Source organism: Hyperolius riggenbachi, chromosome 5 (genome assembly GCF_040937935.1).
Source record: "Hyperolius riggenbachi isolate aHypRig1 chromosome 5, aHypRig1.pri, whole genome shotgun sequence".
NCBI lineage: Eukaryota > Metazoa > Chordata > Amphibia > Anura > Hyperoliidae > Hyperolius > Hyperolius riggenbachi.
In genome coordinates, this window is record NC_090650.1 from 283,151,317 (window position 1) to 283,178,288 (window position 26,972).

The 26,972-nt window shown below is 45.6% G+C and overlaps 1 protein-coding gene across 3 annotated transcripts in view; it reads left to right on the forward strand.

Moving 5' to 3' along the window:
* The first annotated feature begins 1,118 nt into the window (after nucleotides 1-1,118).
* The window catches only part of LOC137518763 (biogenesis of lysosome-related organelles complex 1 subunit 4-like), a 34,575-nt gene continuing 8,721 nt past the window's right edge, over nucleotides 1,119-26,972 (forward strand). The window contains exons 1-3 of one of the 3 annotated variants that reach the window (XM_068237005.1): nucleotides 1,119-1,406; nucleotides 6,974-7,045; nucleotides 16,755-16,856. In XM_068237005.1, coding sequence (XP_068093106.1) covers nucleotides 1,164-1,406; nucleotides 6,974-7,045; nucleotides 16,755-16,856 — 417 coding nt within the window. In that variant the 5' untranslated portion in view covers nucleotides 1,119-1,163. The remainder of the gene's footprint in view (nucleotides 1,407-6,973; nucleotides 7,046-16,754; nucleotides 16,857-26,972) is intronic. The other 2 variants (XM_068237004.1, XM_068237006.1) reach the window with 2 other exon arrangements.

Genomic DNA, 26,972 nt, shown 5'->3' on the forward strand with positions numbered 1-26,972 from the left:
TACACCTGCACAGCACTGTTGCGCAGGTGCAGAACGCTCCTGGCTGTGGAAATGGCATGCGGCCGGACTGCGCTGACTGGCTGAATTACCAGGACTCATAGCAGAAGATCCAGGTGGTGGAGGTGGACAGCGAGGGACTGATTAGCCTGAAGGGGGCTGGAAGAAGCCCCAGGTATGTATAATGCTGGGGATACACGGTACGTGTCTGTACCGTGTATCGACCAGCTGATCCGGCCAGCTGATAATATTCAGCTGGCGCGATCATGCCGCTCGACCCGCGCCCGCTCGATTCCGAGCGGCAATCGATCCACGCGCACGCGCGGACGAGCGAGGATGCGCCGGCATCGAGCCGCTGGCTCGATCCGGCGCATAAAACGTGCCGTGTATGCCCGGCATAAAACTTTTCTTTTCATCCTTCTCGGGTACCATTTAATTCATAATCACCAAACCAAATTTTAACAACATATCAAATTATTTGATTTCATGAGAAAAAGAGAGTGCGTACATTTGCATAAATCAGAATCAACGCAGAATTATTTCCATCTCATTGACCATCTCTATAGTGACACGGCTACACATCAGGCTTTATACTTACAGCATAGATGTTATTTCGTATATATAAGAGATTTCTGTGTACACATCATATATACAGTCACAATCAGATGTGTATATCTGACTTTAAAAATAGGGGACTGCTTTACTGAAGCAGCACAAGTAACTAATTTTGATTGGTTTATTTCATTTTTGTGGACTAAGCACAGCTATTACTGTATGTATAAATTATTTATGATGACTATTATCTGAGAAATAGAACATTTTATCATATTTTCTATTTTAATTACAGTTTAAATTCATTAGGAGTCGGAGTTGGTGCATTTTGTCACAACTCCTACTCCGACTCCAGGCACCCAAAATTGCCCCGACTCCGACTCCAAGACCTGCGAAAAACTATCAAGTGCTTTTGCACTACTTTATGTAGGGAATAAATTGTACAAACAGATTATTGTACGACAAAGACAAATTTACTGCTTTATTAGATACCAAACAAACTGCAAGCAATTTAAAAACGCGTTGCTGTCAAGTTTGACCTCGCTCGCCGCCTGTCCCTAGAACTCTGCGCAGCTCTCCGTCACGTGGTCTGGGCACAGACAGACACAGCACGGATGGCGTTAGATGTTAGCGCGGGGTTGTGGGAGGCGCAGGCGGCAATGGAGATGGAGGAGGGAGAAGGGGCTGCACACAGGAGCCCGGGAGACAGCGGCCATGTCTCTCAGAGTCACAGCGTCTGCAGCGCTGCCTCCATCGCTCTCCTATACGATGAGGAAGTAGCCTTCTCCGATTCCACGCTGAGAAATACTGCCAATCAGCTGTCCACATACATCCTCCCCGCGCATCACAAGACCGAGGTGAGGGCGGGGCTTCAAGTCAGTCATGTGACAGAAAAACCACTGCATGTGATGGGTAACCTCTGTACTATGGGCAGAAAAAGCAAATGAAAACACCTTTACCCGTACATTACCAGTGTTGAAATCCGTTTAAATAAGTTGCTGTTATTAGCTATGCTTTAGAATAATATTTATAATAATAATACAAGGCTGTTAAAAAATACATATCCATGGTCTCTGTTTTGCTTTTTTATTTAATACTAATGAATTATCAACTGCTGAGGAAGGAAAAATGTGTGAACCCAACAGTCTCTTTGGCAATCATGAAACCAGCATGCCAACTGTCATTTCTGCCTATTTATTTGCGGTGTCACCTGTTAACACTTTCAAGGACCTTTAAAGAGGAACTCCAGTGAAAATAATGTAATAAAAAAGTGCTTCATTTTTACAATAATGATGATGATGTATAAATGATTTAGTCAGAGTTTGCCTGTTGTAAAAGCTTTCCTCTTCCTGATTTACATTCTGACATTTTTCACATGGTGACATTTTTACTGCTGGCAGGTGATGACCCTGGAAGTAGTTGCTGCTTTCTTTTTTGGCAATTAGAAACTGCTGTAATCCGCTATTTCCCACAATGCAACAAGGTTCACAGACAGGAAACTGCCAGGACCATGGTCCTCACAGTTTCCTGTCAGAGGGGTTTCACCACAATATCAGAGCCCCCTGATGATCCGTTTGTGAAAAGGAATAGATTTCTCATGTGAAAGGGGGTATTGATTGGGATGAAGTTCAGTTCTTGGTTATGGTTTCTCTTTAAAATATGTGTGTTTGTGTAGGCACAGCGGCTGACTGCACTCATTTGTACAGTGTGAGTGCAAACCCTGAGGCAGGGGGTCACACTTGAGCCCTAAAAAAATGCGCACAGAACTGCATTCTGAGAGCATTATTTAACAAAAATTAGATAAATGATGTTTAGCGGCAATCGTGACCATCGTGATGGATCACTGAGTGACATTATAATTTGTCATCATTACCGTGGTAATGAAGATGGATTGGGGCACGATTGCTGGTCAACGCTGTTCCCCCAGTCCATCTTCACGTGGTTGGTACTTGAATGATGACTGGTACAGGCAGTAACAGTAATCATTCATAAAAACATCTATTTATTTATTGTGTTTATAAAGCACCAACATATTACACAGTGCTAGATATTAGTTAAAGAGACACTAAAGCGAAAAAAATATATGATATAGTGAATTGGTTGTGTACTATGAATAATTACTAGAAGATTAGCAGCAAAGAAAATATTCTCATATTTTTATTTTCAGGTATATAGTGTTTTTTCTAACATTGCATCATTCTATAATATGTGCAGATTACACAACACTCAACATTCAAAATGAGTCTTTCAGAGCAGTCTGTGAACTAATGACCTCTCCTCTGGCAGAGAAAAAGTAAATAGTTCACTAACAGTTGAGATACTAAAAGTCAGAAAACAGCCCTCTCCACGACTTTGAAAGTCGTAGAGCTTAATGGCTTTTTTGCATAGAGATAACAACTGGAGTTTCTTAACTCTTCCTGTACTGGAAACAATTAGACTGATGTATCTGATCTTAAAGGATACCACAACTGACATGTGGCATAATGAGATAGACATGGGTATGTACAGTGCCATGCACACAAATAACTATGCTGTGTTCCTTTTTTTCTTTCTCTGCCTGAAAGAGGTAAATATCAGGTATGTAAGTGGCTGACTCAGTCCTGACTCAGACAGGAAGTGACTACAGTGTGACCCTCACTGATAAGAATTTTACCCTTTTTTATCTCTTTCTTGCTCTCAGAAGCCATTTTCTTCTAGGAAAGTGTTTTATAGATGGAATTTCTTATCAGTGAAGGTCACACTGTAGTCACTTCCTGTCTGAGTCAGGACTGAGTCAGCCACTTACATACCTGATATTTACCTCTTTCAGGCAGAGAAAGAAAAAAAGGAACACAGCATAGTTATTTGTGTGCTTGGCACTGTACATACCCATGTCTATCTCATTATGCCACATGTCAGTTGTGGTATCCTTTAATGTTTTATTTCTTAGCTGTACTACACATACAAATCATAATATCATAATTTTGTTTTCGCTTCAGTGTCTCTTTAAGGTTACAGACAATATTTAGGGGTGACATACGGCAGTAAGACAATACAGGAATACATGCAAACCAGATCACACAGCACAGTATGAGTACAAGGTAATGCTTAGTCAGTCACTGTATGGAAGCATGGAGATTAGGCAAGTCGAGTTCACTCAGATTCATAGGATGGGTGTACAGTATGAACAGGTAGGTGACATAAGGAGGACCCTGCCCGAAAGCTTAAAATCTAGAGGAACAAAACATGCTACGATTTCCATAGGCTGGCAGCAGGTGTCAGCAGTCTATGGTGGACGATGAGCTCACAACAAGTATTATATGAGAAGGAAATGATTGTATGAGAATCGCATGCAATTCACATACGGTGTGTGGGGAAAAAAGAAAATTGCTGTGTGATTTTTTAAAACGCACATACAATAAGTAACAATGTTTTTGCGGCCCATAAACTCACATTATATGCAGTTTTGTATGCATGTCTACTTAAAACCCATGCAATTCAAATAAGTGTTTAACTGCATTATGGAATTATGCAGGGGGTCAATCAGATTCAGGAGTGCAAAGTTCTGATTTACTCCTCCTACCTCTGGACCAAAATGTAGTCTGTAATTGAATTATTTTCTCTGCAAGCTGATATAGAAGTGGTACAGCCAAAACTGTCATTTCTGTTTCTAGTCTTTTAACTGCAGCCAGTGTCCCAATTGAGGGGGATTTCCCTTCACTTCCTGTTGTATCATCAGAAACAGAAAGTGAGTGAGTCCTATGTCAACACAGGCAGCAAATATAACTAATGTCAATTTTATAGGACTTGTTGATGTAGTTGAGATAAATGTTCTGTTATAACTTAAAGTAAACCTGAGATGGCAAAAATAAAAAAAAATAAACGTACTGGGGGCATCCTCCATACCCCTCCAGGCTAATCGGTCCCTCGCTGTCCTCCGCCGCCGCCTGGATCCCTCTGCTAGATGCCCCGTTAGCTCTGCAAATCTGGGCATACTGCGCATGCGTGGCCTGGCCTTGCATGAGTGCCTCGACGCGCTCCAGGCCATGGGGGCACGGGCAGAGGATCCAGGCAGCGAAGGAGGAGGGTGAGGGACCGATTAGCCTGAAGGGGGCTAGAGGAAGCCCCAGGTATGTATCATTTTTGCCATCTCGGTACACTTTAAAAAAAAAAAAACATTTATAATAAGCGTGTGGGCTTTTAGGTGAGTGTTGAGGGGGTGGAGGTGAACTGGGAGCGATGGGCATAAGGATTGCTTCAGATATATACCTGCTTCCCCATTTTAAAATGTGTGTCAGCTCTGGTATATTTTAACTGGTTGGCGTAACTGAAGAGTTTGCATCTTTAACTTAAAGAGACTCTGTAACAAAATGCTCAGCCTTATTTCTTCTATCCTATAAGTTCCTAAACCTGTTCTAATGTGGTCTGGATTACTGCAGCCTTTTCTAGTTGCACTGTTGCTGTAATATATCTAATCTTCTTTTCTTTGTCGACCCAGGAAGGAATGGGCTGCCTCTGTTGTAATGGGGACAAGTTGTGCATGCCCCCTGCACACCCTCTCCAGGCTCTGTGCTTTGTTTATTCCTCACAGACAGCGTTCCTGCTCTCAGTTTCAGCTTGTCTGTGATGCAGTTTGTGAGGCTGAGGGGGGAAGGAGCTGCCTGTCACATGCTGAGAAACTGTGACTAATCCCAGACTGGAGTGCAGATAATTCACTATGTAATAAATACTTGTAGTATACTGTAACATGAGATATATATATATATATATATATATATATATATATATATATATATATCTCCCACAATGCCGTCCTCTGCTGCCTCTATCGCCGGTACTGGGTTTCATTACTTCGGTCAGTCAGGGCCAGTCGACGCAAACGCAGTACGCTCCCTCTGTAGTGCGCAGGTGTAAAGCAGGCACCGGTGAGACAGAGGGAGTCCCTGTGCATGCGTACAACTGGCCGTGTCTGGAAGTGACGAGACCCGATACCGGTGATAGAGGCAGCGGAGAACGGCGGCGTGGGAGCGATCGATGCTGATGGGGCTGGAGGAAGCCCCAGGTATGTATACATTTATTATACTTTTCCGTCTCCGAGTCCCTTTAAACAATACCAGTTTCTTGGCAGTCCTGCTGATCCTCTGCCTTTAATACTTTTTTTTTTTTTTTTGCCATAGACCCTGAACATGCATGCAGATTAGATGTTTCTGAAAAAATCTGACTAGATTAGCTGCATGCTTGTTTCGGTCCTGTTTCAGACACTACTGATGCTGGAATGATCAGCAGGATTGTCAGGCAACTGGTATTGTTTAAAAGGAAATAAATATGGCAGCCTCCATATACCTCTCAATTCAGGTTCCCTTTAAGGCTGTACACATGCCAGATGAAATTTACCCCGCCCACCCGTGAGTGACGCTCCGCCCCACACACAACAGAACTTATTGCAAGTGAGCGATGCGTCTGCACAGCCTTGGCCATGCAATGTCACTCACCTGAGGGATGGGTTTCCGATCCTCATCAGGCGACACTGATTGAATGCATGTACCTTTTAGTCTGCCATTCCTCTATCAGATCTTATGAACTTGGGATATAACAGACCCAGAGTCTGAGCATGAAATGTTTTCTTGCTTACTTACTGGTATAGGTAAAGCAGTCCCTACTTCTATGGAATGAGCCTCAATGCTGGTGAAAGGGTTTAGTACAAAATGTTGTACGCAATCCATTTTGGGCACAAATATCCTCAATTTTTGCAAGTGAATAAAATTTTGTAACCTAGGTATTTTTTTTTTTTGTTTTCTACTAGAGTTCCAGCTTGAAACAGCCCTGCCTACACTAATACTGCTTATACATGAATCAATGCTGGCTATACACTAATTCTGCTTATGCTTCTGCATTGTATCTATCCAACGCATCCTTTATAAGGTGTACAGTCTCCCATATGATCGACTGTGCGTTCGATTGCATTCTGCTAATGGAGCAGATCATTGACAAACAATAGTGATAGCGATCGTTCCATTGATCCTAATTTTGGAGCAGTTCTTTTAGTCTTCAGATTGCTTATCATATTCCTCTCTGTTGGTGAGCCCAAAAGATTGTTTCCAATCGATCGCAGTGATCGGATTGGGTGGTAAATTGTCCTGGAAATTGGATTGTTAATGGGCCCAGGCCAAGCTCGTGCCGTGTTCACGTCGCTTGGAGCGTACGGTGCAGGCGCAGAATGCTCCCGGCGACAGGAGCAAGACGGGAGCGCACCTGGACGGACTGCGCATGCAGGGGGAGTGATCAGGCCGGAGGGGGCTGGAAGAAGCCTCAGGTTTCTATACATTTTTAAAGGGGCCCCATCTTAGGTACGCTTTAAGTTAAAGATTTGTGACTGCAGTCCACTGTGCTGCTATTTCTTGGATGATTTTCTTTCCTAAATATCTGTATTGTGTGTGTTGGCCAGATTGAGAATTTGGAGAAGAGTCTGGAAGACCTGCTTGTTAGAGTTGATGAATTTGTTGGAATGTTGGATATGGTAAGTTCATATATTTAGCTATATTTGTGCAAGTCATGTGAGTGTTTCATAACATTATTAACATCCAGGAACCCAAAGGGTGCTTAATTTGACATTAAATGAGCATGCAAAACCTGAAGTGGTAAAGAAACCCTTGAGCATTTCATAAGTATCTCCTAGGATAGCTGTGCCACACAATGGGTATGATTTACTGAAAGGGGTTCTCCGGTACCTTAAAAAAAGCTAAAACTGACACTTACCTGGGGCTTTTATAGGCCCCCTGCAGCTGTAATGTCCTGCGCCACCCTCTTCCGATGTGGCGTTCCCCGCCGCCGGCACCGGGCTAATTATTCGTCTAACTAGACGAATAGAACTGCGACTACCATATTTGTTTCCTTTTAAACAATACCAGTTGCCCAGCAGCCATGCTTATCCATTTGGCTGCAGTAGTGTCTGAATAACATCAGAAACAAGCATGCAGCTAATGTCAGATCTGGCAATAATGTCAGAAACCCCTAATCTGCTGCATTGTTCAGGGGATATGGCTAAACGTAGTAGAGGCAGAGGATCAGCAGGATAGCCAGGCAACTGGTATTGCTTAAAAGGAAACAAATATGGCAGCCTCCACATAACTCTCACTACAGTTTCCCTTTAAACCTATCCAGTCTTTCCCAAGGATCCCTAGAGAGGATAAATTGATCCAATAAACCTAGACTGGATATTTTAAAAATTGTCTGTTGTTAGGTGGTAACAGAGTGCAGTCCTTGCCTGGTTCATATTAGAACATAGTGGGGATTGCTCAATGCTTAGCAAATTAGCAGTTGTATGGTTGCGGTCAAGTGTCCTATTCTAGAGTAAAAACATTTTATTTGTTTAAGAAACTCAAGCTATCTTGGAGCAAACCCCCCCCCAAAAAAACTTGATGTGGATCCTGCTTGTAACTGTGTGACATAACCACTAAAGGTCCGTACACACGCCGGACTTTAGGCAACGACGGGTCCGTCGTTGCCTCCCGCTGGGTGGGCGTGCCAGCGACAGTCCGGCGTGTGTACGCTCTGTCGTCAGACTGATACGGCTGTTTCTGAGCGATCCGCGCCCACCCAGCGGGAGGCAACGACGGACCCGTCGTTGCCTAAAGTCCGGCGTGTGTACGGACCTTTAGTATTCACTCATGATGTCTCCTCAGGTGATCTCTGAGTCACTGAAGATGCCTTAAGGTGGTAAGATCTGTGATCTTTCATTTTCCAAAGACTTTTATCTGAGATAAAAGTCTTTGGAAAATGAAAGATCACAGACCAATGTTACCCCCTTCCATGTAGTATGAGAGCCATACTCTACACAGTCTATTCTATTGAGCTGATCTCCCCATCAGAAAAAAATCTTTGCAAGATGCTGTACACACAAATGCTGTACACATTGAAAAGATCAATATCTGCAAAAGATCTGTTCCTGCAAAATGCATTCATAGTCTATGATATCTGCAGATCCTCATACACACCTTGTTTAACGAACATTCATCTGTAGATCAGACATTCATCTGCAGATCTGAAGATCAATCCTGGTGGATCTGATCTGCAGATGAATGTCTGTTAAACAAGGTGTGTAGGGGATCTGCAGATACCATAGACTCTGAATGCATTTTGCAGGAACGGATCTTTTGCAGGAACGGATCTTTTGCAGATACTGATCTTTTCAATGTATACAGCAGGGGTCCCCAAACATTTTGGGTGGGGGCCGGGTCAACATACTTCAGACTGCTGGGGGGCCGTGGTATACAGAAAATGATGTAGAAGTCTTTGTGCACCAGACAGTGAAGCATACCCAGGTGACAACCTGCAGTCCAATTGGACAACAGTGTCACCTGATGTGGAATTTGATTGGAAACCAGTGAATTACTGCTTTCTGGCTTCATTCTATATGCAGACCACCAATATTTAAAGATGTAGCTGACAGCATCTATAATACATGTGTGGGGGCCGGTAAAAAAGCCTCAGGGGCAGTGGCGTAGCTACAAACCTCTGGGCCCCGATGCGGAATCTAAATGTGGCCCCCCCCCCCCAGCAACAACAGCCCCCCCCCTCCCCCGGCAACACCCGACGCACACACATATCCGAATCCCTATAGCCAGCTATAGGTCCCCCCAGTATAGGTAGCCAGGCATAGGTAAGCCAGTATAGTTGCCCCCGGTATAGGTTAGCCAGGTAGGTGCCTCCAGCATAGGTAGCCAGTATAGTTGCCCCCAGTATAGGTTAGATAGGCAGGCGCCGCCGGTATAAGTTAGATAGGTGCCCCCAGTACAGGTTAGCTAGGTGGGTGCCTCTAATATAGGTAGCCAGAATAGTTGCCCCCAGCATAGGTTAGATAGGTAGGTGCCCCCAGTATAGGTTAGTTAGGTAGGTGCCTCCAATATAGGTAGCCAGTATAGTTGCCACCTGTATAGGCTAGCTAGGTGCCCTGCATACAGGTTAGACAAGTAAGTGCCCCCAGGTTAGATAGGTAGGTGCCCCCCAGTATAGGTTAGATGAGGTAGGTGCCCCCCAGTATAGGTTAGATTAGGTAGCTTTCCCCCAGGATAGATTAGGTAGCTGCCCCCCAGGATAGATTAGGTAGCTGCCCCCCAGGATAGATTAGGTAGCTGCCCCCAGGATAGGTTAGAGTAGGTAGCTGCCCCCCAGGATAGGTTAGAGTAGGTAGCTGCCCCCCAGGATAGGTTAGGTAGGTAGCTGCCCCCCAGGATAGGTTAGGTAGGTAGCTGCCCCCCCCCCCCCCCAGGATAGGTTAGGTAGGTAGCTGCCCCCCCCCAGGATAGGTTAGGTAGGTAGCTGTCCCCCCAGGATAGGTTAGGTAGGTAGCTGCCCCCCCAGGATAGGTTAGGTAGGTAGCTGCCCCCCCCCCCCCCAGGATAGATTAGGTAGCTGCCCCCCCCCCCAGGATAGGTTAGGTAGGTAGCTGCCCCCCCAGGATAGGTTAGGTAGGTAGCTGCCCCCCAGGATAGGGAAGGTAGGTAGGTGCCCCCCCCCCCCCATAATGAAGGGGGGAGGCGCAGCTGGGGGGAGGGCAGCCCGACCTCTCCCTCCCTTTCTCTCCCCGGGCCCCCCCCCCTCAGATGCAGAGTGAGCTGCGCACGGAAGCGCTGTAGGCAGAACTCACCTCCGTCCCTGGTTCCAATCGCCGCTGATCTCCTCCCGCTGTATAGATGCTGATACACACTGCTTCCGGCTAAACAGGAAGCAGTGTGTATCAGCATCTATACAGCGGGAGGAGATCAGCGGCGATTGGAACGCAGGGACAGAGGTGAGTTCTGCCTACAGCGCTTCCGTGCGCCGCTCACTCTCCATCTGAGGGGAGGAGGGGGGCGGGGAGAGGAAGGGAGGGAGATGTCGGGCTGCCCTCCCCACGGCTGCAGCTCCCCCCTCCCAATAGCGCACACGGATCTCTCCAAACGGACATGGGCCCCCCGGGACCCTCCCCCGCCTCTTCAGGAGCCGGGCCCGGTCGCCGTGGCGACCGTTGCGACCACGGGCCCTACGCCACTGCTCAGGGGGCCACATTCGGAACGCGGGCCTTAGTTTGAAGACCACTGGTATACAGCATCTGTGTGTGCAGCAACTTGCAAAGATTTTTTTTCTGATGGGGAGTTCAGCTCCATAGAATAGACTGTGTAGGTATGGCTCTTATACTACATGGAAGGGGGTAAAATTGGTCTGTGATCTTTCATTTTCCAAAGACGCTAGCGATGACTATTTCTGTCGGTGGGTTAAGTGCAAGGTCACGTGACACACGGTGGCGTGAGCAAGACTTCCAGCAATCGTGGTACTTAGCATGGTGTCGTTGGGTATCTGAAAGATCCGCTGTGTCGGTCTTTACTCACCGTGCGACGTTCGCAATCGTGCTTCTGGCAACCTGTAAAAATCGCCGGTCATCGGGAAAATCGCACGGTGGGTACATAGCTTTAGTAAATCAGGCTCATTGAGAACCCGTGATGTAAGGTACCAGCTGTGAGGATGAGGATTAGAAAAAGTATTTTAAAGGGGAACTGAAGAGAGAGGTATATGGAGGCTGTCATGTTTATTTCCTTTTAATCAATACCAGTTGCCTGGCAGCCCTGCTGGTCTATTTCTCTGCAGTAGTATCTGAATAAAACCAGAAACAAGCATGCAGCTAGTCTTGTCAGATCAGACTTATAAGTCTGAACCACTGAAACACCTGATCTGCTGCATGCTTGTTCAGGGGCTATGGCTAATAGTATTAGAGGCAGAGGATCAGCAGGGCTGCCAGGCAACTGGTATTGTCTAAAAGGAAATAAACATGACAGCCTCCATATACCTCTCTCTTCAGTTCCCCTTTAAGGCTATAGCATACAGACAAACAGCCTTGCCTGGTCTGAAATGGAGCATTCGAAAATGTCTTTAAATAAGCCTCACAGCACAAAGCAGTGATGACGGAGAGAAGACATTTTTTCGAAGGTGCACTACTGCTCAGTGCTTGGTCTGATATACTGCCATTCTCAAAGTACAGAGCAATATGTTCTTGTGGACAGAACACATAGCTTGCCTGTAAGACTAAGACCAGTGGAGTTAATTGAACTGCAAAAGGTTTGGCTACATTTTAAAGCGAACCTTAAGTCAGATAAAAAAAATGGCAAGGAAGGCCGCAATAGCAGTATAGGGGATGCTATTGTAGCTGGAAATGCAAAGAATCACTCGCGTTCCCAGCCTGACGGCCGGTGAAGGCGAAACCGGAAGTGGCCGCCGGCGGGTCCAGGAGGATCGGAGCGACTCTACGTGGGCACCGATCATCTGCAGGGGGCTGAGGGATGCCCCAGGTGAGTAAAAATCATTTTTTTAATCTGACTTAAGGTTCACCTTAACCACTTGACCTCCTGCAGGCCGAATATCTATATCCCTGTAAATTGCACTTGAGCTCCCAGGGACGTAGATACTCGTCCCTTACTGTGTACAGGCGGCACTTTATGTTCTTAAAGCCAATCTATGCACTAACACGCAATGCTGCGGGCGTAAGGAACATATGTTCCCTTTAACCAATTTAAATGTCTAATATATAATGACTAGCCAACCCGCGTCGTAGCATACGCCGCATCTATCTAATAGAGTACGCGCCTCAGCCTTGAAGCAAGAAGAAGTAGGCCTTCCATGAGAAAATGTATGCGTGCTCAAACACCAAGTTTAACGCTAGCAAGTTTGGCTTTGCAAATCCGGCCTAATTGGCTATTCATGAGGCAATGCTCAAGCAAATATGCATTTGCTTTCGCATGCCAAACTATGCAGGGTCCAAAAACCAATACCGCAAAGCGATCGCCCTGCGGGAATTAGTTCATGCTACATTAGCACTATCCAGGAGCGCCACGGGGAGGCTTCCCAATGCCCCCATACAACCGGGGGGATCGCGGGGTCCCAGACTCACTCACTGCCTGGGAACCACAGCGGCACCCCGGAGGGGGAGGCTAGGTAGCGCAGCTAACCCCCCCCCCCCCCCCCCCCCCAGCGTGGCCAGCGCCGGGGAGAGCCGTCCGCACCCACCTCCTAATATTAAAAACAGGCACTTACCTTAACGTCCATTGCGTTCTGCTACATGCGCATTCATTTTCTCATGGAAAGCATTTTGTGCAGTTTGTATCCTTTGGAGGCAGGTGGTGGATGGCTTGCTCTGGTGGTGTGAGTTTTTCTGCTGCGCCTGTCCTCCCACCCAGCCTCCCCCTCCGGGATGCCGCTGTGGTTTCCAGGCAGTGGGAGAGCCTGGGACCCTGCGGTCCCCCCGGTTGTATAAAAAGGGGGCATTGGGAATCCTATACATGGGGCTCCTGGATAGTGCTAATGTAGCAGGGTGTGACCGCTTTGCGGTATTGGTTTGTGCATGCATTTGCATGAGCATTGCCTCATGAATAGCCAATTAGGCCAGATTTGCAAAGTCAGACTTGCCAGGGTAAGGTCTCTTTTCCATGGACTGTTGATAGGCAGTGAAATGCCTCTCAAACTCTCACAACTGCTCACTGCTGCCTGGTAACTGCTTGTTGCTGCCTGGTATCTGCTCACTGCTGCCTGGTATCTGCTCGCTGCTGCCTGGTATCTGCTTGCTGCTGCCTGGTATCTGCTTGCTGCTGCCTGGTATCTGCTTGCTGCTGCCTGGTATCTGCTTGCTGCTGCCTGGTAACTGCTTGCTGCTGCCTGGTAACTGCTTGCTGCTGCCTGGTAACTGCTTGCTGCTGCCTGGTAACTGCTTGCTGCTGCCTGGTAACTGCTTGCTGCTGCCTGGTAACTGCTTGCTGCTGCCTGGTAACTGCTTGCTGCTGCCTGGTAACTGCTTGCTGCTGCCTGGTAACTGCTTGCTGCTGCCTGGTAACTGCTTGCTGCTGCCTGGTAACTGCTTGCTGCTGCCTGGTAACTGCTTGCTGCTGCCTGGTAACTGCTTGCTGCGCACACAGCTCAACAGTCCGTGGAAAAGAGGCCTTAAACTTGGTGATTGAGCACGCATACATTTTCTCATGCAAAGTACTTCTTCTTCTTGCTTGAAGGTTGAGGCACTTACTCTATTATATATATATATAGATTACTGTTGCAACGAGCAACAGTGATCATTACACTGTAAAAAACAAAACAAAAACCTGTCACTTCCTGCTGGCTGGAAAACTAATGGACCCCCAAAAATTACAATGTGTTTTTAAGTAACGCTGTTCCTTTCCTCGCAATGTACAAAAATTACAATAACAAATATTACAAAAAACATTTCCTATACTTCTATCAAGTCCATGTAACCTCTTCCCCCCCCCCCTCCCTCCCCATATAAGACTTGTAAAAAAAAAGCCAAAGTGACCAAATTTAACCTCCTTAGCGGTCTGGACGAGCTCAGCTCGTCCACTACCGCCGGAGGGTGCCGCTCAGGCCCTGCTGGGCCGATTCGTTTCAAATAAAAAGGAGCACACACAGCCGGCACTTTGCCAGCCGCGTGTGCTACCTGATCGCCGGCGCAGCGCGGCGATCCACCGCGTGCAGCGGCGATCCGCCGTGTGCAGCGGCGAAAGATGGGCCGCCCGAGCCCAGCGCAGCCGGAACAAACAGTTCCGTCCAGCGCTAAGGGCTGGATCGGAGGCGGCAGATGTCAGGACGTCGGCTGACGTCTATGACGTCACTCCGCTCGTCGCCATGGCGACGAGGAAAGCGAAACAAGGAAGGCTGCTCATTGCGGCCTTCCTTGTTACCCTCCGGCGATCAGAAGTACGCACTAGGAGCGCCCTCTAGTGGGCTTTCATGCAGCCAACTTTCAGTTTTAATTTAAAAAAAAACCTCCCGCAGCCGCCCTGACGATCTTAATAGAACGCCAGGGAGGTTAAAAGACAATACATAGCGGTAAATTGTCATGTTACGGACTTAGCTTTTTATACATGTATACCATAAGGATGTATTACTGTTATTTTTGCAAATAAGAGCTTATAATTATTGATAGTACAATGAAAAAAACAAAATAAAATGATGTCGCCATATATTGTACTAGTGACATAATTTAAGCATAGTAATATGTGTGTGTTTTATCTACAGCAGAACATATTATTTTAAAATTAGAATTCCCTTTAAAATGCACATAAAATGCAATAATTCTTAGCAAAAAGTACAACCCAAAGAAAGCCTAATTTGAAGCAAAAAAAATGTATACATCATTTCGGTGTGATAAGTAGTGATAAAGTTATTGCTAAATTAATAGGACCAGCACTGAAAGGTGAAAATTGCTCTGTTTTTTAAAGGACAGCTGAAGTGAGCAATCCCAGTTGCCTGACAGCCCTCGTGGTCTGTTTGGTTGCAGTAGTGCCTGAATCACACTAGCAACAAGCATGCAGCTAATCTTGTCAGATTTAGCAAACATGTCAGAAACACCTGATCTGCTGCAAGCTTGTTCAGGGTCCATGGCTAAAAGTATTAGAGGCAGATAACCAGGCATAGGCAGTCAATCATGACGTTGATGACGTCAGTCCGATCGTCGCCATGGCGACGGGGGAAGCCCATACAGGAAATCCCGTTCAGAACGCGATTTCCTGTTGGGTATTTGCGCCGGCGGGAATCGGAGGGGCGGGTGGGATAGCGAAGGGAGGGGGGAAGCATGTAGGTAGCGCTAGGCTAGCTACATGCTTAAAAAAAAAAAAGGCAAAAAACCCTCCCGCGGCCGTGCGCCGCAAATAATCAGAACGGCAGGGAGGTTAAAGGAGATCTTCTGACTAAATGAAAAAAAAAACCTGTCGCCTCCCTGTAAAATAAAGTTATAGTTACCTGAGAAACCTTGTCCCGTGAAGCAGTCTAGAAGACCCGCATTTCCTGACTTCCGGTGCCTGGCCCCGCCTCCCCTCTCTCCCCAGAGAAAACACCTGGCTATTTACTGCAGTTCAAAGATCCGCTTTAAATAGACTGAACGTCATTAGCAGGCAGTCCTGGGTACAGCTAAACTTGGGCTGACGCCTGAAGGTGTAATTCATTGCATAGATCAGGGAGGCTGGAAACAGTACTAGATCCAGGTAACACAGGTGCATTGCAGATATAATCCCTGCAGAGGTCTGGCCAGCAGAGTCCGAGCATCATGAGGTCACTCTGGTATAGGTTACCATTCAGACGCTATTTGCTATATAATGCTTTCTAAGGGCCAGTGCACATTGAAAAGTGCTAGCGTAATCGCAAAAGCTCAGGTGAAGTGATTTTTCAAAGCATGTGACTAGTGATTTTCTATTTACACCTAGCGATATTTGGAATGTTTTTGTGTAGCTTTTTTTTTTTTTTTTTAGATACAGTACAGCTTCTAGTGTACTGGTTATGTAACAAAAACAATTGGAAAATCGCTCTGATCTAGCGCTTTTCAGAGCGAATTTCCACTTTCCTATACTTAACATTGAGGCTGAATCGCCTCACAAATCAGCAGAAATGCTGCAAGACCCGCGTTTACATTTGGAAAAAAATCACATCGCTCTGGTGTGATCCGTTCCATACAAATGCATCAGTCAAGCACTTTTTAAGGTGCTAGCGTTTTTAAAAGCCCTCAGAAACGCTCTTGGTGTGCACCAGCTCTGATAGAAACGTTTCCATACACAGTGCATATAATGTGCAGTATTTAATATTCCTCCCTTATTTTGTGTGTGTCCATCAAAACAAATGTACTGTATTTTTTGGACTATAAGACCCTCACTTTTTCTCCCCCAAAAGTGGGGGAAAAAAGTCATTGCATCTTATAGTCCAAATGCAGGGACTTCTTCACTTGTGAACGCCTGCCAATACAAACCTCCAACGTGCCGCAATGTCAGGGTCTCTCTGTACTGTGCCCATGCAGAGGAGGACACAGGGAGACAAACGGAGGACACAAAGAAGCATAGAGGAGGAAACAAAGGGGCATAGAGGAGGATATAAGGGAGACACAAAGGGGCATAGAGGAGGACACTGGATGACACAAGGGGGACAGAGGAGGACACAGGGAGACATAAGAGGTACAAAGGGGGCATAATCCACAAGATGCCCCTTCATGGATGCACCAGGTTTAGGATCTATTTTTTTCCCCCTGGTTTTTGTCCTCTAAACTTAGATGCGTCTTATGGTCAGGTGCGTCTTATAGTCCGAAAAAATACAGTAAGTGTACTACTGTACTGTCATACTTTGCGCACTTTCTTTTGAAGATGCATATTTATATGCAATCTGTCCTTATGGCTAACCATTGCACAACTGATGTTTTCCTTTCTATACAGATTCGAAATGATACATCTCAAGTGGTTAATGAGAAAGTACCTCAGATTTATACTAAAGCTGCAGAAATGAGAAGACTTTACCAGAAAATAGACGTCCTAGAGGTAGGAAAGTAAATTAAATTGACCTTTTTCAAGACTTTTTAAAGAAATGTATAGTGTACAGTATACTGTATTGAGTTTGCTCTGCATAATCTTGGTTTTGCATTAATTTCAGCATGGATAATGTGTTCAGTGAAGTAGTAATGGGGTCTCTTTGACCTGTGTGATGAAGGGAGTGTGGCAAGCATTTGGAAATGTGTGAAAGGCTGTGTAACCACAAGAAACAAGGCTTTTCAGCATTATATAGTGGATGTGATTTGTACAGTATAATGTACATAATAATAATAATATTAGAGAACACAGAGTATATACAGATACAAAAAAATGATGGCGTACAGGTATAAGGCCAGAAACGCACTAGGAGCGATTTCGAATCGCTAGTGATTTGAAAAAGCTCTTGCTAATGCAATGCTATAGGGGGATTTTTATAAAATCACATTGCTCAAGTCGGATCACTCTCATAGCATTACATTAGCAAGAGTTTTCAAATTGCAAAGCGTTCAGAAAATCGCTCCTAGTGGGTTTCTGGCCTTACACAAAGTAACACACAAATCAACAGTTCAGCTTATTAACCGTTCATATACCATAAGTGAAAAAAATGTACCCACACTGCACAACATTAAAAACCACACAAGAGGAGGGAGTCCTGCCCGTATATTGTGACTGATGCACTATTTGTATAGAGCAGGGGTCCCCATACTTTTTTGGTCAAGGGCCGACAACATACTTCAGACTGCAGGGGGGCCAGGCTGCTGGGGGGGGGATTATTCATGAAATGATGTAGAAAAACATAACATTGTGCCTAGGTATTGTAGACAGCACCTATTAACATGGGAAGCCCTCATGTCTCCCATTTAACCACTTGAGGACCTAGGGCTTTCTACCCCTTAAGGACCGGCCACTTTTTTTTCCATTCAGACCACTGCAGCTTTCACGGTTTATTGCTCGCTCATACAACCTACCACCTAAATGAATTTTGGCTCCTTTTCTTGTCACTAATAAAGCTTTCTTTTGGTGCTATTTGATTGCTCCTGCGATTTTTACTTTTTATTATATTCATCAAAAAAGACATGAATTTTGGCAAAAAAATGATTTTTTTAACTTTCTGTGCTGACATTTTTCAAATAAAGTAAAATTTCTGTATACATGCAGCGCGAAAAATGTGGACAAACATGTTTTTGATAAAAAAAAACCATTCAGTGTATATTTATTGGTTTGGGTAAAAGTTATAGCGTTTACAAACTATGGTGCAAAAAGTGAATTTTCTCATTTTCAAGCATCTATGACTTTTCTGACCCCCTGTCATGTTTCATGAGGGGCTAGAATTCCAGGATAGTATAAATACCCCCCAAATTACCCCATTTTGGAAAGAAGACATCCCAAAGTATTCACTGAGAGGCATAGTGAGTTCATAGAAGATATTATTTTTTGTCACAAGTAAGCGGAAAATGACACTTTGTGAGGAAAAAAAAAGAAAAAAAAAAAGTTTCCATTTCTTCTAACTTGCGACAAAAAAAAAAAAATGAAATCTGCCACGGACTCACCATGCCCCTCTCTGAATACCTTGAAGGGTCTACTTTCCAAAATGGGGTCATTTGTGGGGTGTGTTTACTGTCCTGACATTTTGGGGGGTGCTAAATTGTAAGCACCCCTGTAAAGCCTAAAGGGGCTCATTGGACTTTGGACCCCTTAGCACAGTTAGGCTGCAAAAAAGTGCCACACATGTGGTATTGCCGTACTCAGGAGAAGTAGTATAATGTGTTTTGGGGTGTATTTTTACACATACCCATGCTGGGTGGGAGAAATATCTCTGTAAATGACAATTTGTTAATTTTTTTTACACACAATTGTCCATTTACAGAGATCTTTCTCCCACTCAGCATGGGTATGTGTAAAAATACACCACAAAACACATTATACTACTTCTCCTGAGTACGGCAATACCACATGTGTGGCACTTTTTTGCACCCTAACTGCGCTAAAGGGCCCAAAGTCCAATGAGTACCTTTAGGATTTCACAGGTCATTTTGAGAAATTTCGTTTCAAGACTACTCCTCACGGTTTAGGGCCCCTAAAATGCCAGGGCAGTATAGGAACCCCACAAATGACCCCATTTTAGAAAGAAGACACCCCAAGGTATTCCGTTAGGAGTATGGTGAGTTCATAGAAGATTTTATTTTTTGTCACAAGTTAGCGGAAAATGACACTTTGTGAAAAAACACAATTAAAATCAATTTCCGCTAAATTGTGACAAAAAATTAAATCTTCTATGAACTCACCATACTACTAACGAAATACCTTGGGGTGTCTTCTTTCTAAAATAGGGTCATTTGTGGGGTTCCTATACTGCCCTGGCATTTTAGGGGCCCTAAACCGTGAGGAGTAGTCTTGAAACGAAATTTCTCAAAATGACCTGTGAAATCCTAAAGGTACTCATTGGACTTTGGGCCCTTTAGCGCAGTTAGGGTGCAAAAAAGTGCCACACATGTGGTATCGCCATACTCGGGAGAAGTAGTACAATGTGTTTTGGGGTGTATTTTTACACATACCCATGCTGGGGGGGAGAAATACCTCTGTAAATGGACAATTGTGGGTAAAAAAATCAAAAGATTGTCATTTACAGAAGTATTTCTCCCACCCAGCATGGGTATGTGTAAAAATACACCCCAAAACACATTATACTACTTCTCCCGAGTACGGCGATACCACATGTGTGGCACTTTTTTGCACCCTAACTGCACTAAGGGGCCCAAAGTCCAATGAGTACCTTTAGGATTTCACAGGTCATTTTTGTTTCAAGACTACTCCTCACGGTTTAGGGCCCCTAAAATGCCAGGGCAGTATAGGAACCCCACTAATGACCCCATTTTAGAAAGAAGACACCCCAAGGTATTCCGTTAGGAGTATGGTGAGTTCATAGAAGTTTTTATTTTTTTGTCACAAGTTAGCGGAAATTGATTTTAATTGTTTTTTTTCACAAAGTGTCATTTTCCGCTAACTTGTGACAAAAAATAAAATCTTCTATGAACTAACCATACTCCGTACGGAATACCTTTGGGTGTCTTCTTTCTAGAATGGGGTCATTTGTGGGGTTCCTATACTGCCCTGGCATTTTAGGGGCCCTAAACCGTGAGGAGTAGTCTTGAAACCAAATGTCGCAAAATGACCTGCGAAATCCTAAAGGTACTCATTGGACTTTGGGCCCCTAAGCGTACTTAGGGTGTAAAAAAAAGTGCCACACGTGGTACCGCCGTACTCAGGAGAAGTAGTATAATGCGTTTTGGGGTGTATTTTTACACATACCCATGCTAAGTGGGAGAAATATCTCTGTAAATGACAATTGTTTGATTTTTTTACACACAATTGTCCATTTACATAGAAATTTCTCCCACCCAGCATGGGTATGTGTAAAAATACTCCCCAAAACACATTATACTACTTTTCCTGAGTACGGCGGTACCACATGTGTGACACTTTTTTGCAGCCTAGGTGCGCTAAGGGGCCCAACGTCCTATTCACAGGTCATTTTGAGGCATTTGTTTTCTAGACTACTCCTCGCGGTTTAGGGCCCCTAAAATGCAAGGGCAGTATAGGAACCCCACAAGTGACCCCATTTTAGAAAGAAGACACCCCAAGGTATTCCGTTAGGTGTATGGCGAGTTCATAGAAGATTTTATTTTTTGTCACAAGTTAGTGAAAAATGACACTTTGTGAAAAAAAACCCAATAAAAATCAATTTCCGCTAACTTTTGACAAAAAATAAAATCTTCTATGAACTCGTCATACACCTAACAGAATACCTTGGGGTGTCTTTTTTTCTAAAATGGGGTCACTTGTGGGGTTCCTATACCGCCCTGGCATTTTACAGGCCCAAAACCGTGAGTAGTCTGGAAACCAAATGTCTCAAAATGACTGTTCAGGGGTATAAGCATCTGCAAATTTTGATGACAGGTGGTCTATGAGGGGGCGAATTTTGTGGAACCGGTCATAAGCAGGGTGGCCTTTTAGATGACAGGTTGTATTGGGCCTGATCTGATGGATAGGAGTGCTAGGGGGGTGACAGGAGGTGATTGATGGGTGTCTCAGGGGGTGGTTAGAGGGGAAAATAGATGCAATCAATGCACTGGGGAGGTGATCGGAAGGGGGTCTGAGGGGGATCTGAGGGTTTGGCCGAGTGATCAGGAGCCCACACGGGGCAAATTGGGGCCTGATCTGATGGGTAGGTGTGCTAGGGGGTGACAGGAGGTGATTGATTGGCGTCTCAAGGTGAGAATAGATGCAAGCAATGCACTGGCGAGGTGATCAGGGCTGGGGTCTGAGGGCATTCTGAGGGTGTGGGCGGGTGATTGAGTGCCCTAGGGGCAGATAGGGGTCTAATCTGATAGGTAGCAGTGACAGGGGGTGATTGATGGGTAATTAGTGGGTGTTTAGGGTAGAGAACAGATGTAAACACTGCACTTGGGAGGTGATCGGACGTCGGATCTGCGGGCGATCTATTGGTGTGGGTGGGTGATCAGATTGCCCGCAAGGGGCAGGTTAGGGGCTTATTGATGGGTGGCAGTGACAGCGGGTGATTGATGGGCGGCAGTGACAGGGGGTGATTGATGGGTGGCAGTGACAGGGGGTGATTGATGGGTGATTGACAGGTAATCAGTGGGTTATTACAGGGGAGAACAGATGTAAATATTGCACTGGCGAATTGATAAGGGGGGGTCTGAGGGCAATCTGAGCGTGTAGGCAGGCGATTGGGTGCCCGCAAGGGGCAGATTAGGGTCTGATCTGATGGGTAACAGTGACAGGTGGTGATAGGGGGTTATTGATGGGTGATTGATGGTTGATTGATGGGTAATTAGTGGGTGTTTAGAGGAGAGAATAGATGGAAACACTGCGCTTGGGTGGTGATCTGATGTCGGATCTGCGGGCGATCTATTGGTGTGGGTGGGTGATCAGTTTGCCCGCAAGGGGCAGGTTAGGGGCTGATTGTTGGGTGGCAGTGACAGGGGGTGATTGATGGGTGATAGGTGATTGGCAGGTGATTGACAGGTGATCAGTGGGTTATTACAGGGAAGGCCAGATGTAATTAATGCACTGGCGAATTTATAAGGGGGGGGGGGGGGTCTGAGGGCAATCTGAGCGTGTGGGCGGGTGATTGGGTGCCCGCAAGGGGCAGATTAGGGTCTGATCTGATAGGTAACAGTGACGGTTGGTGATAGGGGGTGATTGATGGGTAATTAGTGGGTGTTTAGAGAAGATAACAGATGTAAACAATACATTTGGGAAGTAATCTGACGGCGGGTTTGCGGGCGATCTAATGGTGTGGGTGGGTGATCAGATTGCCCGCAAGGGGCAGGTTAGGGGCTGATTGATGGGTGGCAGTGACAAGGGGTGACAGGGGGTGATTGATGGGTGATAGGTGATTGGCAGGTGATTGACAGGTGATCAGTGGGTTATTACAGGGAAGAACAGATGTAATTAATGCACTGGTGAATTGATAAGGGGGGGTCAGAGGGCAATCTGAGCGTGTGGGCGGGTGATTGGGTGCCCGCAAGGGGCAGATTAGGGTCTGATCTGATAGGTAAAAGTGACAGGTGGTGATAGGGGGTGATTGATGGGTGATTGATGGGTAATTAGTGGGTGTTTAGAGGAGAGAATAGATGTAAACAATGGATTTTGGAGGTGATCTGATGTCGGATCTGCGGGCGATCTATTGGTGTGGGGGGGTGATCAGATTGCCCGCAAGGGGCAGGTTAGGGGCTGATTGATGGGTGGCAGTGACAGGGGGTGATTGACGGGTGATTGACGGGTGATGGACAGGTGATTGACAGGTGATCAGGGGGGATAGATGCATGCAGTACATGGGGGGGGGGGGGTCTGGGGGGGGGTCTGGGGAGAATCTGAGGGGTGGGGGGGTGATCAGGAGGGAGCGGGGGGCAGGGGGGGGATAAAAAAAAAAATAGCGTTGACAGATAGTGACAGGGAGTGATTGATGGGTGATTAGGGGGGTGATAGGGTGCAAACAGGGGTCTGGGGGGTGGGCAGGGGGGGGTCTGATGGGTGCTGTGGGCGATCTGGGGCAGGGGGGGGGGGAAAATCAGTGTGCTTGGTGCAGACTAGGGTGGCTGCAGCCTGCCCTGGTGGTCCCTCGGACATTGGGACCACCAGGGCAGGAGGCAGCCTGTATTATACACTTTGTAAACATTACAAAGTGTATTATACACTTTGTATGCGGCGATCGTCGGGTTAACATCCCGCCGGCGCTTCCGTATGGCCAGCGGGATGTTGCGGCGGGTGAGCGGCGCCAGGCGGAGGCGGAGGATCGCGTCACGGATGACGCGATCGCTCCGCCCATGCCCCTACAAGGACCGCCGCCAATTGTCAATACGGCGGTCCTTGCGGGGTGCACTTCCCGGCCGCCAATTGTACATACGGCGGTCGGGAAGTGGTTAACCAGAGCACATGTTATGCCCCCAACTCAGCAAGTACAGATATTATGCCATCAACACAGCATGTGCAGGTAGTATGTCCTCCAACATAGCATGTGCAGCTATTCTACCACCAATACAGTGCACATATCGTGACCCTTAGCAAGTCATATGTGAGCCTCCTGTGTCCCTTGATGCTGTGCCCCTCCGAACAGCGGGCATGTAAATATTTACCTCCCTGGCTCCAGTGCAGGCGCAGTATCCGCTCTCTGCTCAGAGATAGGCGGAAATACCCGATCGGTCGGCCCGCTCTACTGCGCAGGCACAAGTCACCTGCGTAGTAGAGCGGACCCGACAGTGATTGGGTATTTCCACCTATCTCCGTACGGTTTGCCGCAACAGCGCCCCCGCTGGAGCCAGGAAAGGTAAATAGATAGCACTTGTCGAGGGAGGATTGCCAGACACTTCAGGGGAGCCAGCGCTGGATTGCCTGCAGCTACAGTGGAGGGGGAAGCCTCATTGGGACCCTGAGGCTTCCCCTTACCGAGGTAAATACCCCCCCCCCCCCCCCCTCAAGGACTTTTCTTTTTTTGGTACAGAGTCTCTCTTTAAGACACCTATTTTCAAAAATGTAATAAATATTTATTATTTTTTAACCCCTTCCACCCCTACACCATAGTTGCCAAAATAAAACTTGTAAAAAAAATTACAACATTTAAAAAAAAACTACATGAATAGTTACCTTAGGGACTTTTTAAATATGTATGTCATGAGGGTATATTACTGTTGATTTTGTAAAAAAAGGTTTATAATTATTTATATAGTATTAAAAAAAAAACACTAAATATAAAAAAGACACTTTTATTTCCAAATTAAAATATTTTCGCCATACATTGTTCTAGGGATGCAATTTAAACTTTGTAATAACTGGGACAAATGGGCAAATTAAAATGTGTCTGTTTTATCTACAATAGCACATTTTATTTCTTATACTACAATGGCTGAATGCTGAGAAATGATGAATTTTTGCAATTTTTTTTCTTCTTCTTCCCTGTAAAATGCATATAAAATAATTTTTAGCAAAAAGTACTACCCAAGAAAGCCTAGTTTATCCCGCAAAAAATAATATATAGTTTCAGTGTGATCAACAAAGTTATTGGCGAATGACTGTGAGGAGCGTGATGTGAAAATTGCTCTGGTCTTGGAGGGGAAAAAAACTGTGATAGGGAAGTGGTGAAAATATATAATATTGTCCCCATCCCCTAACACCTAAGTTCTCAATGTGTGGTACGCGTACCCCCAGGGGGTACTTCTGATGATTCCAAGGTGTACTCGGGCTTGATATACTTAACTAAGAATAACAAATTTTAGATTTTTAGAAAATGATAAATCTTCTTTAAACAACACCAAATTAGTATTTTAGCAATAGTAAATGCTTGGAAATGGTTTAGAACCAATTATCATGTACTACGATGAAATATATATATATATATTTGTCAAGGGGTACATGTGTTAATAGTTACTATGCTAGGGGGTACTTTGTGAGTACAGGGTTTTAAAAGGGGTACATACCAATAAAATGTTGAGAAACACGGCCCTAACACATTCATTATAATGATGCACTTTGGAATCAAAGTTGGTAAATGGCATCATTTTTTTAGGATTATTTTTTTCCATGTGACTGCTGCAGCACCTCCCTTCCTGCCCCCTCCCATCACTATAAACAGGAGTGCTGCATGTAAATCATACTTTCATTGCAGCTTTCACAAATATACAGTATCTATTCTTGAAGTTGGTTGTTTACTGCTATTTCACTTCTGACCACTTTGCTCTTCCCTATATTGCCTTGACTCCCTGCTCTCCACATCACACCATCACAAAGCCAAACCCCCCTCCTCTAGGGAGCAGCAGAAAGCAGAGTAGTTTGTAGCATTTGCCATGCCCCCTCGTCCAATTCCCTGTGTTTTTCCTACATGGTTGACTAAAGAGTAGGGATGAGTGAGAAGCGAAATAGTCCGAGAGTGTGTGGTGTTGGGCTGTATATGCAGGGGTCAACTCCCCTAAGTTGCTGTCCCTTTCTGATTCGTACCACGCTGCTCTCCATCTTCTGACACTTCCATTTCCACTTCCATCGGAAAGGAGGCGGTGGCCTTAGGTGAGTTAAGTCAGTACACAAAAGATGCTGGTTTGCCCGGCACTCAGTAGGGGGAAGGTAATAGGGTCTGCTGCACCATATAAAGTGAAAAGTCCCGTCCTATTCCTTGCTGCACCTCGGATTTTGCGTGTAGAAGCGTGCAAACAGATAACTTTGAAACATGAATTCATATACAGCACACACCAGACAATCTGTGCACCGCTTCCTTAATCACTTGGTTTATTTTCCGTGTAAAACATCAGCAGGTATCAAGGCATTAGTCCCGTGACAACATTCTCATATACATTTGTATTGTGCCGGTCTGACCTGTGCCATGGACGGGTGCGGGAGGGTGACCAGGGAAAGAGGAGGACCGCGCGACAGCCATTTCGCGCCGGTGTGGCGCTTGTTCACGTGCAGGTATCCTTGGGCGCCCAAGGATACCTGCACGTGAACAAGCGCCACACCGGCGCGAAACGGCTGTCGCGCGGTCCTCCTCTTTCCCTGGTCACCCTCCCGCACCCGTCCATGGCACAGGTCAGACCGGCACAATACAAATGTATATGAGAATGTTGTCACGGGACTAATGCCTTGATACCTGCTGATGTTTTACACGGAAAATAAACCAAGTGATTAAGGAAGCGGTGCACAGATTGTCTGGTGTGTGCTGCTTAGGTGAGTTAACCCCTGCTTACACACCCTGAACCCTCTGCACACTCCGGGTCGATTTCACGTCTCACAAATCCATTCTTGTACATCCCAGCTGAAGAGGCCCCATCAAAAAATGTCTTTAAATTCCTGCTTGGTTTTAGTTCTACCCCTGTAAGTGCACAAAGTACCACTGTTGATTATACCCCTGAGAGGCGATGCCGTTTGGGGAGGTGGCAGTGGTTATCAGGGCTATGAAGATCAAGGGCCTACAGAGGTTGTTCTGCTGCTATGTAATAGGGATACAAAGTACTATTAGATGCAGGGTATGAACAGGGTTTGTAATAAGAATGCAATCAATCAGCATAGTAAGGGACCGGGATGTTTGTTGCATGTAATATATCAGGAATACAAGGGGTCCTGAGTGCAATGTAATGATAGTGAAATACCAACTGCTGCTCTTTCACCTGCCTGCTCTGTCAATAGAGAATAGACAGTACTCAAGTGTGTTCAATGTATTCATGCACAAGTCTCTGGGCCTCCATGGCTCCTCTCCTAATTATACCCGTGCTGCTAGCTCTTAATACTTATTGCAAGATGTTTGCTGCCCACTCTACTATCTTAGCAATTATGCAATAATTATCAGTTATTCGTGGCCATCCCTTTTTTCTTTTCTTGTGCACCACAGCCCCTTTTTCTCTGTGTCTCTCCTTTTCCTTCTTGTCACACACCTCCCTTTTTTTTTTTACACCTTACTGTCTCTTCATACTCATTACTGCCTCCCTCATCTCTTTTTCAAACTCAAAGCTCTCTCCATTACCTTTTCTTTTTATCTGCTCTTTGTCTGGTTTGCAAAAGTATTCAGCCCCCTTGAAGTTTTCCACATTTTGTCATAATACTGCCACAAACCTGAAT